Source organism: Amblyraja radiata, chromosome 29 (genome assembly GCF_010909765.2).
Source record: "Amblyraja radiata isolate CabotCenter1 chromosome 29, sAmbRad1.1.pri, whole genome shotgun sequence".
In the NCBI taxonomy this organism is placed as follows: domain Eukaryota; kingdom Metazoa; phylum Chordata; class Chondrichthyes; order Rajiformes; family Rajidae; genus Amblyraja; species Amblyraja radiata.
The window spans coordinates 31,501,448-31,522,980 of NC_045984.1; the positions used below are offsets into that span (position 1 = coordinate 31,501,448).

Sequence of the window (21,533 nt, forward strand, 5' to 3'; positions counted from 1 at the left end):
GTTTCGCTACATCCGTATCTGTTTACTTGCAATTTTTCTGTTGGTGAGCAAGTGCTGGAACTCCAGGGACAGGTTGAGACTGAAAACACCTGCTGATAGTTCTGGTTATTCGTAATACCTACCAGGTTGGATTTAAACCATTCATTGCATTTGCTTCTCTCGCTCCGGACACAAGATGCTTTGAATTTGCCGCAGATTCATTGTGACGATTTATTCAGATAAACTCTTTGTTTTCTCGTTTTAAATCTTTTCAGGGTGGGGGGGAAAACCTCTCAGGATGGTCGACGTCTTTGCTTATCAGAGTTCACAGGTAGACTGGTGTGAAGACAATTTTCAGTTTTCAGAGAATGTTGCCGAGTTTTACAACATGGTGAGTGCCAACAAGTGTGTCTGTGTGTGTGTCGTTCTGCAATTGTGTCGAAGAATTTGAGGTATAAAGCAAGCTGTGGTATTTCAAACTATTTCACAGCCCTGAATTTAGAGCACAGATTAGAATTTTCATTGAATGAAAGAGAAGACGGCAGCACGGTGGCACAGCGGTAGAGTTGCTGCCTTACAGCTCCAGAGACCTGAGTCCCAGGTTCGATCCTGACTACGGGCGCTGTCTGTACAGTTTGTACGCACGTGCTCCCCGTGATCTGCGTGGGTTTTCCCCGAGATCTTCAGTTTCCTCCCACACTCCAAAGACGTGCAGGTTTGTAGGTTAATTGGCTCGGTACACATATAAATTGTCCCTAGTGTGTAGGAGGATAGTGTTAATGTGTGGACTTGGTGGGTCGAAGGCCCTGTTTCCGCGCTGTATCTCTAAACTAAACTAAACTGGACAGTCAGAATTGAGCATTTTAAACTTGATGAACAAGACAGACACAAAATGCTGGAGTAACTCAGCGGGACAGGCAGCATCTCTGGGGAGAAGGAATGTTTCGGGACGAGACCCTTTTTCAGACTGAATTTGAATTTCCTAGAATTTGAACAAACTGCTTTATTTTAAGCTGTATTACAATCTCAAACCAGAGCAGGTATTGACATTTTAGATATCACAGTGTAACATTAGTAGAACAAGGAGGAGCATTTTAAATTGCACTGTACATTTGAATTGAAACATTCTGCTAAGTTTAGTTTAGTTTAGAGATACAGCGCAGAAACAGGCCCTTCGGCCCACCGAGTCTGCGCCGACCAGCGATCCCCGAACACTAGCCCTATCCTACACGCACACAAGTTATGATTTACAATTTTTTACTGAAGCCAATTAACCGACAAACCTGTATGTCCTTTTGAGTGTGGGAGGAAACCGGGGCACGGGGAGAACGCAGGTCGCGTGGCGAACGTACAAACTCCGTACAGACAGCACTCGTAGTCAGGATCGAACCCAGGTCTCTGGCGCTGTGAGGCAGCAACTCTACCGCTGCCTTAAGGTAGTCAACAAACTAAATGATGGACCTGTCTCCAAAACAAATGCAGGAGATACTGTACAAACGAGGCATCTGCATAGAGAGAAACAATGAATGTCTCTAGAGATGATCTTCCAGCTATTTGACTGTTCATAGATTTATGCCACATAAATTTTCACATCTCAACCTGACTTCCGAGATAACCATGGAAAATATATACTTAAACCTATTGAAAACAAGTTTAAGGCCCACATTAGCTCGGGTGGCTTCATAGTGCTCTATTTGGCCATTAATATCTTGTTTACAGATTGAGAGTGGGATCTGAACATACAGGGCGAGATTAGCAAGTTTGCTGATGATACAAAAGTTAGTGGTTTTGCAGATAGTGAAGATGGTTGTGAACGATTGCAGCAGGATCTGGATGATTGGCCAGGTGGGCAGAGGAATGGTGGATAGAATTTAATAGAGAGAAGTGTGAGGTGTTGCATTTTGGGACGTCGAACAAGGGCACAGTAAATTGTCAGCCTCTGGGGAGTGTTGTGGAGTAGAGGGATCTCGGAGTACAAGTGCATGGTTCCTTGAAGGTCGAGTCGCAGGTAGATAAGGTGGTCAAAGAGGCTTTTGGCATCTTGACCAGAAACGTCGCCCATTCCTTCTCTCCAGAGATGCTGCCTGTCTCGCTGAGTTACTCCAGCAGTTTGTGTCTATCTTTGGTGTAAACCAGCATCTGCAGTTCCTTCCCACTCATTTCAGTATCATGTTGCTACAGTATATGGGATGAAAGACGGCATTCGGTGCATTTGGTACATTTGCTGGTATTGATGCAGTGTCACAGCAGGTATATGCCGCATACTAGAATGTTCCATACCAATGCCATCTTGAGGGCATTGCTGCATGTGGAACTATCCAGCTCGGTCAAACTCTGACGTCAATCTGCAATAAACGCGGCGACCAGCATCTATCTCGGTCTTCACGGTTCCAGTGGGCATCCTGAAGCTGGTCAGGAGGCTGGTGTCACTAGCGGCTGGAAGTATCTCCAGCCCTCCGGCCTCATTTCCCCAAAGCCCCGTCTCTCATCCGCCTTCCTCTCCAGAGCCCTGGCACCTGGGCCCAGCCTCACCTTGCCTTCCCTGCAGGTCCCCAGCATCAGGACTCCACGGGGAAGGTACATAGTAACAAGGATTTCTCAGCTGTTGCCTGCGCAACATGTTGGCACAGCTAAACTCATCACTAGATGCCGTGCCTTCTTGTATCGAGCAGAGATTCACACACTTTGTTAGTTAAACTTGGTTCAAGGAGATTGAGTCATAAGGTCAGAAGTGATAGGAGCAGAATTAGGCCATTCGGTCCATCAAGCTGATCGGCTGATCTATCTCTTCCTCCTAACACCCCGTTCTCCTGCCTTCTCCCCATAAGCCTTGACCCCCTTGGAGTGATACAGCGTGGAATCAGGCCCTTCGGCCCAACTTTCCCACTCCAACCAACATGTCCCATCTACACTAGTCCCACCTGCCTGCGTTTGGCCCATATCCCTCCAAACCTGTCCTATCCATGTACCTGTTGTGATAGTCCCAGCCTCAACCACATCCTCTGACAGCTCGCCCCAAGTGAAGTTGGATCCATCCATTGTTACAAGTTGTTATTATTGCTTTACTTTACAGGTCAGCAATGTGAGTTTCTTTATATCTGCGCCTATAATGATGTATCTGTTCCATCCTTATGCACAAAAGAGGAACAAAGCTGTGTATCTCCTCTGGGTCATGCTAATGTTAGTCGGTAAGTATACAACATAACAGTTGTCAAATTGGGATCTGTTACTGAATGACATGATATCTTATCTATATTACTAAAAGTCTGATCTTGACCGCTTTCCTGTTCTGTATATTGATTTTAGAAAAAACGCTGCCACTTACGGCTGTGATTTTTGGCCATCTTACTCAGAGTCCCCGTCCGCTGCGCAGTACAAGAGGATTTTTCCCATCGATAAAAAATAAAAGAGTTATTAGTGTTTAAAAAATGTTGAGATTCTCTCCCCTGAAGGCCACGCCCCTTCCGGAGGGACTATAAAACCCGGAAGTGTTGAGTGCCTCAGTCAGTCTCTGCAAGATGGGGGAGCGAGAGGGTCATGTCTCTCAGTCTGAGCTGCGAATAACACTGAACACATGTCTACTAAACTGTGGGTGGTTTTACTGACCTGTCAGTGCCCTTAATGTGGTTTGAGAATATAATTTGGAAATGTTAAAGCTGTGTTGCCTTTGGTTTGGAAATGCTAAAGCTGTGTTGCCTTTGGTTTGGAAATGCTAAAGCTGTGTTGCCTTTGGTTTGGAAATGCTAAAGCTGTGTTGCCTAATTAAAGTTGCCTTGCCCAATTAAAGTTGCCTTGCCTAATTAAAGTTGCCTTGCCTAATTAAAGTTGCCATGCCTAATTAAAGTCGCCTTGCCTAATTAAAGTTGCCTTGCCTTCTATATAATTAAAAGTCTAATCTTGACCACTTCCTGTTTGATTTTAGAAAAAACACTACCACATATGGCTGTGATTTTTGGCCATCTTACTCAGAGTCCCCCTCCGCTCATCAGGTGCCGAGGAATTTTCCCATTGATGAAAAGTAAAAGAGTTATTAGTGTTTTAAAAATGTTGAGATTCTCTGTCCTGTCAATCACGCCATGAAGGCCACGCCCCTTCTGGTGGGAGGGGGCGGAACTATAAAACCCAGAAGTGTGGGTGTGGCTCAGTCTCTGCAAGATGGAGGAGGGAGAGGTCACGACTCGCTGTCTTTAATGGTTTTGCACCCTGCTTGAAATGATATGAAACTGCACGTGAATTTGATGGTCTTGCACCCTGCTTGAAGTGGTAAGAAACTGCACTTGAATTTGGTGACCTTGCACCCTGCTTGAAATGGAATTTCAAGGAATAGCAGTGAGTCAACTGCCAGCCCAACAGCCGTGAGTGCGTGAGCTGCCAGCACAACTGGCTTGAGTGACTGAGCCGCCAGCCCAAGAATCTATTTGGCCCACAATGTCCATACTAGCCCTCTGGAAACCAGTCACTTCAGCCCACACCACCCATACTAGTGCTCCAGAAAGCTCCACACCCCCCAGTCACCAATATTGGAATTGGTGGAGAGGTAGAATATTGCATTGGGGACAAGCCCTCCCGTGTGGTGCTGGGACCCAATGGGTCCCACTTAGTCTAGTATATTACTAAATGTAAGAAAAGAGTGTATCAAATAAAGTGTTTAAGAAAGAACTGCAGATGCTGGAAAAATCAAAGGTAGACAAAAATGCTGGAGCAGCACCTCATATTTCGCTTGGGTAGTTTACACCCCAGCGGTATGAACATTGACTTCTCCAATTTCAGGTAGTCCTTGCTTTCCCCTCCCCTTCCCAGCTCTCCCACAGCCCACTGTCTCCGCCTCTTCCTTTCTTTTTCCCGCCCCCCCCACATCAGTCTGAAGAAGGGTCTCGACCTGAAACGTCGCCTATTCCTTCGCTCCATAGATGCTGCCTCACCCGCTGAGTTCCTCCAGCATTTTTGTATAAAATAAAGTGTTAATTTTCCACAGGAGAAGGAGGAATTAATGTCTAATCCATAAGGTGTCCAGTCAGCATATCCCGCCCGGCTCATTGCTAGTACAGTCAGGAGTTAATCAACAACGGCTAAACAAAAAGCCGCACGGGTCCCAGCGGTAAAGTTGCTGCCACACACCGCCAGAGACCCGGGTTCGATCCTGACTATGGGTGCTGGCTTTAAGGAGTTTGTACATTCTCTCCGTGACCTGCGTGGGTTTTCACCGGTTTCCGCCCACATCCCAAAGACGTGCAGGCTTGTAGGTGGCTTGGCTTGGGTAAAATTGTAAATTGTCCCTAGTGTGTGGAGGATAGTGTTACTGTGCGGGGATCGCTGGTCGGCACAGACTCGGTGGGCTGAAGGGCCTGTTTCCACGTTGGATCTCCAGAGTAAACAAAACCAAACTAAAATGGTGGTGCAAGGGATGTCCTTACTCCAATAGGCATTACATTTTCTCTGCAAATGGTTGAATTAATTTGACGTTTGCACCATTTACATATCTTGCACTGCCAAATGTTAGAACATTGACTGATCCAGCAGTCTCATGTTTTGAAGAGTTATTCATGGTAAACTCCACTTTATTTCTTGAGTCGCGCAGCGTGATTGTTCCATTTAACACAACCAGTTTTGGAAACCTCTTTAAAACACAAAGTGCTGGAGGAACTCAGCTGGACTAGTCCCTGCCTAGACTTCCATTTGCCCGCATTTGCATTACCTGCCACCAAGTGGCAGTCAAGTCAACATGTGCAGGGAGGAACTGCAAATGCTGCTTTAAACCGAAGATAGACACAGAAGGCTGGAGTAACTCAGCGGGTCAGGCAGCATAGAAGGAGTGGGTGACTTTTCGGGACCATTCTGAAGAAGGGTCTCGACCTGAAACGTCACCCATTCCTTCTCTCCAGAGATGCTGCCTGTCCCGCTGAGTTACTCCAGCATTTTGTGTCTACCTCCGGTGTAAACCAGCATCTGCAGTTCCTTCCTACACTACACAAAACTACCCTAAACTAAACGACACAACGTTAAAACTAAAAAAACTGCATCTCATGCAAGGAATAGTGAAGTCATTGAGAACAAACAACCAGAAACTAAAGTGATTAAGAACGAACTGCAGATGCTGGAAAAATCGAAGGTAGACATAAATGCTGGAGAAACTCAGTGGGTGAGGCAGCGTTTATGGAGCGAAGGAATGGGTGACATTTCCGAAACGGCACCTCTTCCTTCGCTCCATAGATGCTGCCTCACCCTTACGGGTCTCAACCCGAAACGTCACCTCTTCCTTCCTTCCATAGATGCTGCCACACCCGCTGAGTTTCTCCAGAAACTGTACAGTAATTCAGCCCACACAAAAATCTAATTCAGCTCACACCTGTAGCGAGTCCTTTTTTTACCTAAAGATTTTGAACCATTTTAAGAGATGATTTTACATGAGTATTTTTTGAAGACCATATGTCGGAAACTGAGACAATAAACGGCTACAGCCCCTGGTTTAATCTATATTTTTCTCAACAACAATAGGCTCTTTCTCCGCTTACTACCACATGACCCTGAGCTACTTTGGTCAGCTACTCGATGAATTATCCATCTTGTGGGTCTTGGCCTTTGCCTACATGTTATGGTTTCCCAACAGACATTTGCCCAAGCCCATTAAAAACAGGTAATTTCATTTTAACTTTTTTATCTCTATATTAGTTGGTTCAGAATGCTTTTATAGAACGGATGTGGAGAGGATGATTCCACTCGTGGGAGATTCTAGGACCAGAGGTCACAGCCTCAGAATTAAAGGACGTTCTTTTAGGAAGGAGATGAGGAGGAACGCTTTACTCAGAGGGTGGTGAATCTGTGGAAATTCTTTGCCACAGACGGCTGTGGAGGCCAAGTCCGTGTATATATGTTTATGGCAGAGATAGATAGATTCTTGATTAGTACGGGTGTCGGGGGTTATGGGGAGAATGGGGTTAGGAGGGAGAGATAGATCAGCCATGATTGAATGGCGGAGTAGACCTGATGGGGCGAATGGCCTAATTCTGCTCCTATCACTTTTGACCTGATGATAGACAATAGATAATAGATGCAGGAGTAGACGATTCGGCCCTTCGAGCCAGCACCGCCATTCAATGTGATCATGGCTGATCTTCCCCAATCTTCCCCAATGATCTTATGAGAATGTATAGACTGGGAATTCAGGTGATACATAACATACGATGTTCAAATGGTCTTGCAAAGAAGAGTATTAAAGTCACCAGGTGCCTAAGCTATTGGAGTCATAGAGTTATACAGTGTGGAAACAGGCCCTTGAGCCAACTTGCCCAAACTGACAAACATGCCCCATCTACTGTATACTAGTCCCACCTGCCTGCATTTGGCCCATATCCCTCCAAACCTGTCCTATCCATGTACCTGTCTAACTGTATCTTCAAAAACCTTGACCTGGAGGTATGAGTTCTGATCCCACCACAAACACTGGAGAATTTAACTTCAAGCAATTAAATACATTTGGCACCAAATGCTAGTGTTGGTAATGGTGGCCACAAGTCTACTGGCCTGTTGCCCACAGCGACCTGCTGCATTAGCTTTCTATTGTGAAGAACGTTGGCGTGGCCAGAGTTTGTGAGCGGACATTGCTCAGCGCTGGTATCCCCTGTGTAGACATCCTTGAGATCTTCTCTGACAAGGAGGTGAGTCGCAGCAACAGGGGCTGTGCAGTTTTCTCCATGTGGCTCCTCTACACATCCCTTCATCCACCTCACACACCATGGGCAAGGCGCAGAGCAGGACTTGCTTGGATACCATTCAGCATCTCGGATGGGTCCCAAATGCAACAGTATTTGGGGGAAATCAATTGCCTCTTAGAATAAAGGGGAGATCATTTAAGACTGAGGTGAGAAAAAACGTTTTCACCCAGAGAGTTGTGAATTTATGGAATTCCCTGTCACAGAGGGCAGTGGAGGCCAAGTCACTGGATGGATTTAAGAGAGAGTTAGATCTAGGGGCTAGTGAAGTCAAGGGATATGGGGAGAAGGCAGGCACGGGTTAGTGATAGGGGACGATCAGCCATGATCACAATGAATGGCGGTGCTGGCTCGAAGGGCCGAATGGCCTCCTCCTCCACCTATTTTCTATGTCTATGCCCAGTAGACCTAATACTGAATCAATGTGTGGGAAAGAACTGTAGGTGCTGGCTCAGTTTGAAGAAGGGTCTCGACCCGAAACGTCGCCCATTCCTACTCTCCAGAGATGCTGCTTCACCCGCTGAGACTACAGCGTTTTGTGTCTACCTTAACACTAATTCAATGTCCACCTTCTGCTATAGCTGTACAGCAGATTAGGGGCGGCACGGTGGCGCAGCGGTAGAGTTGCTGCCTCACAGTGCCACAGACCCGGGTTCCATCCTGACTACGGATGCTCTCTGTACGGAGTTTGTACGTTCTCCCCGTGACCTGCGTGGGTTTTCTCCGGGTGCTCCAACACTCCAAAGACGTGCGGGTTTGTAGGTTAATTGGCTTCAGCGACATTGTAAAGTGTCCCCAGTGTGTGTGGGACAGAGTTAGTGTGCGGGGTGATCGCTGGATGGTGCAGACTTGCCGAGCCTTAGATCCTGTCCTCGCGCTGTATCTCTGAAGTCTAGAGTAATGTCTAATGACTCACAATAGGCTCGTGGTTCAAGGCATGGAGAACAGAAAAACACCAAAGATCCTGACTCCGCGCTATCTCTAAACCCTAAAGGATTTAGGTGACGTTTTGACCTGAAAACTCACCTATCCATTTTTTCCAGCGATGCTGCCTGACCTGCTGAGTTACTCCAGCATCTTGTGTCAATCTATCGTGCCAAGATAAACCGGTCTCATCTGCCTGCACATGGTCCGTATATCCCCATCCCCTGCAGCAACTGTCCAAGGTTAACTCATGGTTATGTGTTCAGGCCCTTCATTGATAGCAGATGCTGCCCTTGTGGTAGTTACTGCCTGCATGTAAGTCCAGAGGCCTGCAGTTCAGTGTCACATTCCTACACTGAACTTCAGGTCAGAAATACATTGCACTCTGAGAAGCTCAAATACTAATGTATATCGGTCAGTGACTCCAGTGGGGTTTATGCGGCACGGTGGCGCAGCGGTAGAGTTGCTGCCTCACTGCGCCAGAGACCCGGGATCGATCCTGACGACGGGTGCTGTCTGTACGGAGTATGCACGGTTCTCCCCGTGACCTGCGTGGGTTTTCTCCGAGATCTTCGGTTTCCTCCCACACTCCAAAGACGTATAGGGTTTGTGGGTTAGTTGGCCTGGTATAAATGTAAATTGTTCCTTAGTGTGTGCAGGGTAGTGTTAATGTTGCAGGGATCGCTGGCCGGCACGGACTGAAGGGCCTGTTTCTGCGCTGTATTTCTAAACTAAACTACTGAAGAATGCTTTTATGTTTTATAGATTCATTAAACGCAGCTCTTGAAAAATTGCCAGCCTTTAATTTGATTGCCCAACCTCAAATTGTAACAATGGGCAACATTTTTGTGTTAAAGGAGATGTAGTGTAAAAGTCTTGCCACGCAAAATAAATTGCAGGCGGCACTGTGGCGCAGTGGTAGAGTTGCTGCCGCACAGCGCCAGAGGCCCCGGTTCAATCCTGACTACGGGCGCTGTCTGTACGGAGTTTGTACGCTCTCCCCGTGACCACGTTATCCGGTTTGGTCCCAGACTCCGAAGACGTACAGGTTTTCAGGTTAATTGACTTCTGTAAATTGTCCCAGGTGTGTACGATAGTGTTCGCGTACGGGGTGATTGCTGGTCGGCGCGGACTCGGTGGGCCGCAGGTCCTGTTTCCACGCTGTTTCTTTAAACTAAACTAAACTAAATTCTTGTGGCTGAGCTGGTGGGATGAAGTGAGGCCTCTGGCGCAGTGCCAGCGTGCGTCAGCCCAGGAAAACTTGGACAAACAGTGAACAAACTGCTGGATGGCTTTTAGATTATTCTCACCAACAACGTCAAATCATGAGAGGAATAGATCGGGTAGACGCATAGGGAGGGTCTCTTGCCCAGAGTAGCGGACTTCAAAGACAAGGGGGCATAGTTTAGTTTAGTTTAGAGATACAGCACGGAAACAGGCCCTTCGGCTCACCAAGTCCACCTGGACAAGCGATCCCCACTCATTAACACTATCCTACACACACTAGGGACAATTTACACTTATACCCATCCGATTAACCTACAAACCTGTACGTCTTTGGAGTGTGGGAGCAAATCGAAGATCTCGGAGAAAACCCACGCTAGTCACGGGGAGAACGACGGCCATCCACACTTCAGTAGAAGCTGCGTTTAAGAAAGAACTGCAGATGCTGGAAAAATCAAAAGGTAGACAAAAATGCCTATTCCTTCGCTCCATAGATGCTGCCTCACCCGCTGAGTTTCTCCTGCATTTTTGTCTACCTTCAATAAAAGTTGCGATCACTGTCGTACATGGCATTGTAAGGAATGATGATAAAGCACACACACGCACGCGCACACACACACACACACCAATCCTGTACTTCCAGCCGTGGAAGGTCGGCAGGAACTGGAGGACAGAGATATGTGGTGCGTCCGTCACCGTTCCCGTCGGAATCCAGCGCCACTGCGTCGCTAATGTTTTCAACGATGATGAATGAATGATAATGATGGGCAGAAGGGCCAGTACCTGTTCTACCTTCTATTATTACCACTGATAATATTAATTACTTTCTCACCATCAACATTTTCCACACTTCAAGTCAAGTCAAGTCAAGTTTACGAGATGTGCAGTGAAATGAAAAGTGGCAATGCTCGCAGACTTTGTGCAAAAAACAAACAAACAAACAAACTACAGACAGAATGGAACAGAATCACATACTTTTGCATATTTACATATTGTGGGAGGAAGGAAAAAGGGGAAAAAAAAGCAATTTTAAAAAAACAGTAGAATGGTTCAGTAGAGTTAGTCCCTGGTGAGATTGGAGTTTACAGTCCTCTGGGAAGAAACTCCCTCTCAACCTCTCCGTTCTCACAGCATGGCAACGGAGGCGTTTGCCTGACCGTAGCAGCTGGAACAGTCCGTTGCAGGGGTGGAAGGGGTCTCCCTTGATCTTATGAAGTTGCGCTTTCTGATGTGTAGTTCCTGCAGAGGGGCGAATGATTGCAAGAGTGTGCCTTGCACCAAAATTCACTGTTTGACAGTAATTTTTCATTTACGCCTGTACTTATCGTTCAGTTCTCTGGATTATTATTTCGAATGAGATTTTTTTGCCAAAATTTACAACAGTAATTATGCCCCTAAGAATTTGGAGCGGGAATTATGTGTTCAAACCGTCTATCTATAATATTGTTGTTTTTCATGTTGAACTTTCAGCCTTCAGTCCTTGCGGCTGCTTTTTGTGACGGTCTGTCTATCTTCTATACAACGTCTACACTTTCTTCCTGCATCCAGTCCCCGTTTCCTTCCCGTCCTGGCCCTGTGGGTCACCCCCACCTACTCCTGTCACAATTCCCGGCCTTTTCTCTCCCACATGTACCCGTGACCTCTGACCCAAGAGGCCTACTTCCTGAGGAGTTTGTCTCCTCACTACCCTGCAGGTTTGGCTTCGGCCCAGTCCAGGGGCAACGTTTTGTCGACCTTTGGCCGTTTCCCCCCTTGGTGTCATCTGGTTTCTATTCCACCCTCCGACGTTTCGGCTCTCTGCTCCAAACCCCGTCGTAGCTCCTGAACTCTTGACTCCGCTCCTGTCCCCTGCGTATGTTCTGAATCATTTGAGAGCTTGTGGCACAGAAAATAGATGGAACCAAAATGGATGTAAGCAGGATTGCAAGCATCACAGCTAGTAGACCCGCTGCCTTACAGTGTGAGAGAGGGTAGACGAAAATGCTGGAGAAACTCAGCGGGTGCAGCAGCATCTATGGAGCGAAGGAAATAGGCAACGTTTCGGCCCAAAACCCTTCGGGTTTCGACCCGAAACGTTGCCTATTTCCTTTGGGTTTCGGCCCGAAACGTTGCCTATTTCCTTCGCTCCATAGATGCTGCTGCACCCGCTGAGTTTCTCCAGCATTTTTGTCTACCTTCGATTTTCCAGCATCTGCAGTTCCTTCTTAAGCATTTACAGTGTGAGAGATCTGGATTCAATCCTGGCCTTGGGGGCTGTATTTGTGCAGTTTGTACATTTTCTCTATGACTGCGTGGGTCTTCTTTGGGTGCTCCCGTTTCCTTCCAACTTTCCAAAGAACTGAGTATAGAGGTTGGGAGGTCATGTTACAGTTAAAGGAGACGTTGGGATACTGAGTTGGATGATCAGCCATGATCATATTGAATGGCGGTGCAGGCTCGAAGGGCCGAATGGCCTACTCCTGCACCTATTTTCTATGTATCTATGTTGGTGAGACCACAGTTTGAGTATTGTGAGCAGTTTTGGTCACCATGTTACAGGAAAGATGTTGTCATATATAGTCTTTCTGCTGAAGACAGACACAAAATGCTGGAGTAACTTAGCGGGTCAGGCAGCATCTCTGGAGAAAAAGGAAACGGTGACGTTTCGGGTCGAGACCCTTCTTCAGACTGAGAGTCAGGGGAGAAGGAAACTAGAGATATGAAAAAGTTCAGAACAAATCAGAGCCACACAGTTTGCAATCTTCCATCAAAATAGCTTTTCACTCTAGCTCAGTACACGTGACAATAAACTAAACTAAACTAATATAATTGTATACAAAGGAACTGCAGATGCAGGTTTACACTGAAGATAGACACAAAATGCTGGAGTACCTCAGCGGGACAGGCAGCATCTCTAGAGAGAAGGAACGGGTGACGTTTCGGGTCGAGACCCTTCTTCAGAATGAGCGTCAGCGGAGAGGGAGACACAGAGATAAGAAAGGGCAAGGTGTGAAAACGAGGCATCAAAGGGGACGAAGCTCAAGGGAAATGTAGAATAGATAGTTGTTAGCTAGGAGAAGGTGACAACGAGGCATACAGAGATAAAATATAATGAGGAAGACAGTCAGACTGGTCGGAGAACTAGGATGGGGAGGGGCAGAGAGGGGAAACCAAGGGTTATTTGAAGTTGGGGAAGTTGATGTTCACACCGCTGGGGTGTAAGCTGCCCAAGCGAAATATGAGCATTGTTGTCGTGAAGCGATCACTCTCGGTCCAAAATTTACTAAAGTGTGTTTTCCTTTCTCCAGGAAGGTGTTTTCATTGGTGGTCTGTCTTGTTGCGCTGATCAGCACAGTCCTGTCGTTTCTTAACCCCGCGGTGAATGCGTACGCCCTGAACAGCATCGCCTTGCACATTATTTATCAGATCACACTCGAACTGAAAAGGTAAACGCTCTTCAGGAAAACATTATTAAACATGGTGGTATGATTTGCATTGAAACCAATTAAAAATATTCACTGCCACGGTGTAGGATGGAACTGCAGACGCTGGTTTATATCGAAGATAAACACAAAATGCTGGAGTAACTCAGCGGGCCAGGAGCATCTCTGGAGAGAAGGTGTTTTTTCAAGGGTTGCAACATTTTTTTTGTCGCCACTGGATTTTCAAATGTTCAAAATCTTTTGGTGACCCTGATATGATGCCGACAGTCGCTGAAAAAATCGCCAAGTGGAACAGGCCCTTAAGACGTTGGTGAGGCGTCATTTAGAGTATTGTGTTAAATTCTAGGCATTGTAGAGGTCCACGCGTTGTGTACTGACCAATATGTAGTTGTGTTTGGTGGCATCGGCAGTGATCTGGCGAATGTGGAACTGGGCTTCAGCCTGTTCAAACCACACGCGGGGCTGTGTTGTCCAGTAAGCGGGCAGTTTGATCCAAACTGCATTCTGCTGGTCTGGCTTGTCGGCTGCAGACATGATAAAATCCAAAATAGGCCGTCGGGGTCACCACTGTAGAGGTCCACGTGTTGTGTAAACACTCCGTTTAATAACTAACCGATACAGCCCTGTCGCTCATGCGCGCATCAAGTTAATATTTAACTACCATCGCTCGTGAGCACGCCCCAGTTTAAACTCCAACCGCCAGGCGGCCCGCCCCTCCTGACCACGTGATTGGTCGGCCCAGATCACGCCCGGTGCACGCGAGAGTTCGAGCCCAACCAACGACGGTTCGACACCAAAATGGCTCCGCCCGCCACAGCATCATGTTATAGGAAAGATGTTGTCAAGCTGGAAAGGGTACAGAGAAGATTTATGAGGATGTTGCCAGGACTAGAGGGTGTGAGCTACAGGGAGAGGTTGAGTAGGCTGGGACTCTATTCCTTGGAGCGCAAGAGGATGAGGGGCGATCTTATAGAAGTGTATAAAATCATGAGAGGAATAGATCGGGTAGATGCACAGAGTCTTTTGCCCAGAGTAGGTGAATCGAGGACCAGAGGCCACAGGTTTAAGGTGAAGGGGAAAAGATTTAAATAGGAATCTGAGGGACAACTTTTTCACACGAAGGGTGGTGGGTGTATGGAACGAGCTGCCAGAGGAGGTAGTTGAGGCAGGGACTATCCCAAAGTTTAAGAAACAGTTAGACAGGTACATGGATAGGACAGGACTGGAGGGACACGGGCCAAACACGGATAGGTGGGACTAGTGTTGCTAGTCGGTGTGGGCAGGTTGGGCCGAAGGGCCTGTTCCACGCTGTATCATTCTATGACTCTAATTGTAAGACAGCCTACAGCATGCATATACCCACCTATATCCTCATTGTTTTCAGGTGTACAGATCAAAGAATAATTCACCTTGCCTTTGCCACTGTGGCCTGGTGGCTCATAGCGATCTCCTGCTGGCTAAGCGATCGTTTACTCTGTGCTTTCTGGAGACAGATCAACTTTTACTACCTCCATAGCTTCTGGTAAAAAAACAGCTTCTAAACGTATAAAATCTATTTAGCAGCTTTATTACAGATTTGTCTCGAGTACCTTCGAGCCGGCACGGTGGTGCAACAGGTAGAGCTGCTGCCTCACAGTGCCAGAGATCCGGGTCCGATCCTGAACACGGGTGCTGTCTGTGCAGAGTTTGTACATTCTCCCCGTGACCTGCGTGTGTTGTCTCCGGGTGCTCCTGTTTCCTCCCAGGTACTAAAGACGTGCAGCAACATGCTCCCTAGTGTGTGTAGGATCGCTGGTCGGCGCGGACTCGGTGGGCTGAAGGACCTGCTTCCACGCTGTATCTTTAAACTAAACTCTACTAAACAAAATCAAAACCCAACGCCTTCCAGTGAAAACTGGACCCAATTATGAATTGTGTAGGAAGGAACTGCAGATGCTGGTTTAAACCGAAGGTAGACTCAAAAAGCTGGAGTAAACTCAGCGGGACGGGCAGCATCTCTGGAGAGAAGGAATGGCTGACGTTTCGAGTCTGAAGAAGAATTTTGTCACCAATTCCTTCTCTCCAGAGATGCTGCCTGTCCCGCTGAGTTTACTCCAGCATTCTGTGTGTGTGTCCAATGTGTGTCAGTTCTGATAGGGATGGACAGTAACATTAAACTTTAGTAAAACGTTTAGCTGATGACCATTCCTATCGACAGTAGTTTGCGATCATTTTCCATGCTCGTGATCTTTGTTGCAGAATTCTCTGCCACAGAAGGTAGTTGAGGCCAGTTCATTGGCTATATTTAAGAGGGAGTTAGATGTGGCCCTTGTGGCTAAAGGGAGAGAAGGCAGGTACAGGATACTGAGTTGGATGATCAGCCATGATCATATTGAATGGCGGTGCAGGCTTGAAGGGCCGAATGGCCTACTCCTGCACCTATTTTCTATGTTTCTATACGCATCAATTGCAAGTCTCCATTCTTTGTACTTCAGCGCATGCTGCCATCTGCAGGGACACAATGCATTGCAGCCATCTCTCTCTCTCTCTCTCCCTCTCTCAACCAAGAGATATTTCATGACCAAGCTGGCCATCAACGAGTCACGGCACCAGGCGGAAGAGGGCTCTGCCAGAGCCGGCTGCCTGCCCCTTATCCGGGGTTACGTCCGCGCCCGGGTGGTTTTAGAAAGGGACTACACGCTGTCCACGGGTGCTCTGTGGGACTTCCGGGACCGCGGTGGGTGGAAGTCATCCTCAATAAGGATGGGGAAATAGTGATTTAATATTTAAGAATATTTGTTTATTTTGTATTATGGTGGTGGGTTTGTTTGTATTTTTGTGAATAGTTAAATAGAGAAAAATTATTTTTGGTTAATAAAAAAGAGATATTTCATGAAAAATTACAAATGAATATGGTAAACTCTGGAGTTTGCTTGTCAGCTTACATGGCTGGGAAAGTTTGGTACAGAAGCTAGGCACAAAATGCTGGAGTAACTCAGTGGGACGGGCAGCATCACTGGAGAGAAGATGAAGGAAGAGGTGACGTTTCGGGTCGAGACCCCTCTTCAGACTGAAACGCCACCTATTCCTGTCCCCCACAGATGCTGCCAGCCCCGCTGAGTTACTCCAGCACTTTGTGTCTATCTTCGACGTAAACCAGCATCTGCAGTTCCTCCCTACAAATGTCGGTACGGAGTTTGATCTCGTGTTTTTGTCCGTGAAGAAGACTAGGGTTAGACAATAAACAAACGCAATCCACCGTTTCGACGCAGTTTATCTTATTTCAGCGTACCTTTTTTATTTACAGGCACGTGCTAATTAACATGGCGGCTATCCATGGGATAACGCTCTTTGCGTATTTCGACGCGGTGTATGAAATACCTGAGACCAGCCCAGAGGTGAAGTATTGGCCAGAGCGGTGGGGATATCTTGGACTGCCATATCTTGCCATTAAATCCAAGGACTCTCTGAAAAAGACCTGTTGACGGGAATATGCGTATTGTCCAACTATAAAAAACACTTTATTAATCTATGCCTACAGTTATTATCCGTCAAGAGAATTTGAATTATGGCCAACGGGCACAAAATGCTGGAGTAACTCAGCGGGGCAGGCAGCATCTCTGGAGAGAAGGAATGGGTGACGTTCGGGTCGTGACCCTTCTTCAGTCTGGGACTCGATCTGAAGAAGTGTCTCGACCCGAAACGTCACCGATCCCTTTATCACACATAGTCTGAGATCTGGTAACAGCAGATGACACAGGAGTCACGGCAGCAATTAACAGCTGCTGAACTCCATCATCTATGGGGTTAGGAGGAAGAAATAGATCAGCAATGATTGAATGGCAGAGTAGACGATGGGCCGAATGGCCTTATGATCTATCCAGTTCACTTGGGGAACAGAAATGTCACACATTATGTTACTCCAGTATTTTGTGTCTCGTACCTGCAGTTCTGCAGTTTTAATCTTTTTAAAGTTTTAATCTTTTGAATGCAGTTTAAAATCTGCAGTTTTAACCAGTTTCTGCAGTTCCTTTTCTACACTTTTAATTGTGGTTGTTGGAAAGACTCTAATCTGAAAATGATTTATTTCTCTTTTACTTACATTGTTTATTATTAAGGGGATTTAGATGTTGCCAATTTTAAAATCCGACCCGGTTTATTTCTGTTTTAATTGCGTTCGAATGAGTGTGATTTTTGTGAATTTTCTCTTCATTGAGAACTTTAGAGATACTGTTATTAAAGCCTTTGTAACCCAATGTCAGTATAAAAAGCAGAAGTTTGTAGGAAACACTAAGGAGGTCGGGCATCACCTTTGGAAAAATAAACAGTTAAGGGCCTGTCCCACTTGCCGATTTTTTTCAGCGACTGCCGGCATCATTGACTGACGTATCAGGTCACCGAAAAATTCGTGGCGTGATGACGTATTGACGTGCGGTGTTTTTTCAAGTGTCGCAACTTTTTTTTTGTCGACGCTAGATTTTGAAATGTTCAAAATCTTTTGGCGACACTGATATGATGCCGACATTCGCCGAAAAAAATCGCCAAGTGGAACAGGCCCTGGGTTTTCTCCGGGTGCTCCGGTTTCCGCCTACACTCCAAAGATGCGTAGGTTTGTAGGTTAATTGGCTTCGGTAAAAAATGTAAATTGCCCCTAGTTTGTGTTGGATAGTGTTAATGCGCGGGGATCGCTGGTCAGCGCGGACTCGGTGGGCACAATAGCTTGTTTCCGCACACTGCACCACTAAACTAAACTAAACCTGCCAAAATAATTTTAGAGGCACATCCCACGTAGAACTCGACCCAATATTCTATCCCTTTCTCTGTAGAAAAGCAAAGCAAATGTCTTCATTTGCAGCAAGAGGCTTTACTGCAGATACGGATTCTAGGAGTACAACTTCTAGGTGCAACTGGCAGTTCAGTTCAGTTTAGTTTATTGTCACGTGTACCGAGGTTTTGCTGCGTGCTATCCAGTCAGCAGAAAGACAATACATGATTGCAATCATTTACAGCGTATAGATACATGCTAAGGGAATAACGTTTAGTGCGAGGTAAAGCCCAGTAAAGTCCAATCAAGGATAGTCCAAGGGTCACCAATGAGGTAGATAGTAGTTCAGGACTGCTGAGTATGCTCTTTCAGAAAATGTTTATCTTCACCACTTCAGTTTGGGGATTACTGATTCTATATTTGAAGTCAGAAAATTGAAATCCCAAAACAGAACAGTACATTGGAATAGAGTGAGTAAATGCACAGTCTCTTGTCCAGAGTAGGGCAATCGAGGACCAGAGGACATGGGTTGAAGATGAGGGGGTAACATTTTAATGGGAACCTGAGGGGTAACTTTTTTGCACAGAGGGTGGAGGGTGCATGGAACGAGCTGCCGGAGGGGGTCGTTGAGGCAGGTACTATCGCAACATTTAAGATACACATTTGGACAGGTTCATGGATAGGATAGGTTTAGTGAAAAATGGGCCAAGTACAGGCAGGTGGGACAAGTGCTGATGGGACGTTGGTCGGTGTGGGCAAGTTGGGGGGGGGGAGGGGGGGGGGAGGGCCTGTTTCTACGCTCTATGACTCCATGGGTGTCAAGGTTTATGGGAAGAAGGCAGGAGAATGGGGTTAGGAGAAAGAGAATAGATCAGCCTGATGGGCCGAATGGTATAATTCTGCACCTATCACTTATGACCTCATGACTCAATCCCCTGTAACAAAACTTGACTAAGAACGTGTGTAAATCTCTGCTCGAGAAGGCGCAGTGTCGGGAATTTAATCTACACTTGCTTACTTTGCTTGGGATCATTACCGGCCAGTTTGCACTCTCATCTCATTCATTTCCCCTTGGAAGTTACTGGTGACGGCCCCTTCTGAGTCCCTGCTGCTTCTTAATTGCTTTACAACTTCTAAGAGCTTTCTAAAGGAAGGCAAAAACTTCTGATCGACACAAAAAGCTGGAGAAACTCAGTGGGTCAGACAGCACCTCTGGAGAAAAGGAATATCCCTACTCCTTCTCTCCAGAGATGCTGTCCGACCCGCTGAGTTACTCCAGCTTTATGTGTTTTATCTTCGGTTTGAACCAGCATCTGCAGTTCCTTCCCACACAAAAACGAACCTGATTCTGGTCTGGTCTGGTCGACCCATTCATTTTCTCACCGAGTCTCTGCTTTCTGCCTCCTTACTTTTTAAACCCACCCCCAGCCCCAGAGAGTCCATGAAAAGACAAAAAGCTGGAGCAACTCAGCGGGACAAGCAGCATCTCTGGAGAGAAGGAATGGGTGACGTTTCGGGTCGGGACCCTTCTTCAGACTCTCTAACGTTCCATTTGGTTGTGTTCCCAAAACCCATAATTACACCTGTCACCCTTGCCGCTCATGTGGCCCACTGGCGTGATATCCCGCCCCTTGTTTGAGGGGCGTCTCCACCCCCCCCCCCACCCCCCCAATGTGCAGCAGCGGAAGGACCCTAGACTGTGGTCCTCCCCCACAGAGCCTTGCCTTTGGCTGCACCGAGCTTCAGTGCGTCCCTCAGCACCTACTGTGACTCAGATCAATCAGCTACAGAGGGCCATAAACCAGCTCTGTTGTTTATCTCATGGCTAACTTCACAAACAATCATGGGCCCATCAATCTGTCTCATGGCCCGCTGTCGGTTTTACGACATGGACAGTTCCTGTGTCGGCCACTTGTTGCCACTCTCAAGTGTGATTTCCTGTATCTCACCTCCTTCAGACCTCAGCTTCCTTGGTCCTTTGCTATGAACTCTGCTGAATTTCCTGGAATTCACTACACGTGCTTCCACAATATCTCTTGCTATCCCTTCTGCAGGAGCTGTGATATCGCAGTTACTTTGGTATCTTTGCCATTCTCTCAGTCCCCACCACATTTGAGCCTTATCTCTGTCATGCCCTTCCCCGACTGATAGTTAATATTTTGCCTGGATGACATTGTAGATTTTTTTCTGGCATTAGAATTTTGTTAGTTTATAGTTTTTTCTTGCACATTAAATGTTAGATTCTAACTGGAGAATAAATCCAAGGGAATGAATGAATGAATGATACTTGATTGCCACATGTTCAGTTTCAGTTTAGTTTATTGTCACGTGTACCGAGGTACAGTGAAAAACCTTTGTTGCGTGCTATCCAGTCAGCAGAAAGATAATACATGATTACAATCGAGCCATTTACAGTGCATAAGAAATGTTGCTTTTTTAGTTTTATTTTTAGAGATACAGCGCGGAAACAGGCCCTTGTGGCCCACCGGGTCCGCGCCGACCAGCGATCCCCGCACATTAATACTTTACTATACCCACTAGGGATAGTTTTTACATTTACCAAGCCAATTAACCTACATACCTGTACGTCTTTGGAGTGTGGGATGAAATCGAAGATCTCGGAGAAAACCCACGCAGTTTACGGGGAGAACGTACAAACTCCAAACAGACAGCACCCGTAGTCAGGATCGAACCCGGGTCTCTGGCGCTGCATTGGCTGTAAGGCAGCAACTCTACCGCTGCACCACCGTGCCACCCGGAAACATCAATCTCTGTTGTCGGAGTAGAGATTTAAGAGTGTGGAGCGATTGTAATATGTGATTGTAGATCCGCTTCTGTGGCCAGATCTGCTTCTGTGGCCAGCACGCAAATAGTCGCCTGCGCTGGACGCCATCTTGGACGTTTTATGACGGCTCACAGTGCGATCCTTTGCCCAACATATGCAAAGAGTCACTACATAAAGGGCGCCAACAATGTTACTAAGTATTTAATTTTACCCACAACCATTTCTAACACATTCCATTCGTGGTTCCCCCTTGGTTGACGGAACTCCCCCCATGCCGGGTCCTCCTTTGTTCTCACCCCAACCCAACTGTTTGGGACTTGGTTTAACGATGAGAGTCTGGACAATTAATGTAGGTGCATGATTACGGCTGGACCACCACAGATGTCATAGAGAGACCAGATACTCGAGAAGAACCAACTTGAATCATGAACATTGATCTATAGTGGCACAAGTGTATTATTATGTGTATGATACCAATGGTAGGACATTGATGGCTTTCTAAATAAACCAGTTTTGTTTAAAATCATGCCTCATCTTAGTTCATGTTCATAAGTCATAGGAGCAGAATGAGGCCATTTGGCCCAACAAGTCTGCACCGCCATTCAATCATTAGTTTATTATTGTCATGTGTACCGAGGTACAGTGAAAAGCTTTTTTGCTATCCAGTCAGCGGAAAGACTATAGATGATTACAATCAAGCCGTCCAAATATCCTTCTCTCTCAACTGCATTCTTCTGCCTTTTCCC

General features: G+C 46.6%; 1 protein-coding gene across 3 annotated transcripts; it reads left to right on the forward strand.

Annotated features, from left to right (window-relative positions):
- acer1 (alkaline ceramidase 1) lies at positions 1-17,369 on the forward strand. Of its 3 annotated transcripts, XM_033047176.1 has the most exons (7): positions 3-125; positions 255-370; positions 3,053-3,167; positions 6,475-6,613; positions 13,124-13,261; positions 14,643-14,780; positions 16,545-17,369. In XM_033047176.1, the coding sequence occupies exons 2-7, from the start codon at positions 278-280 to the stop codon at positions 16,720-16,722; spliced, it is 801 nt and encodes a 266-aa protein (XP_032903067.1). In that variant the 5' UTR covers positions 3-125; positions 255-277; the 3' UTR covers positions 16,723-17,369. The 3 variants fall into 3 exon arrangements, with proteins under 3 accessions (XP_032903070.1, XP_032903067.1, XP_032903069.1); XM_033047179.1 differs by lacking the exon at positions 14,643-14,780 and having other exon boundaries at positions 1-125; XM_033047178.1 differs by lacking the exon at positions 3-125 and having other exon boundaries at positions 132-370.
- Positions 17,370-21,533: the final 4,164 nt, after the last annotated feature.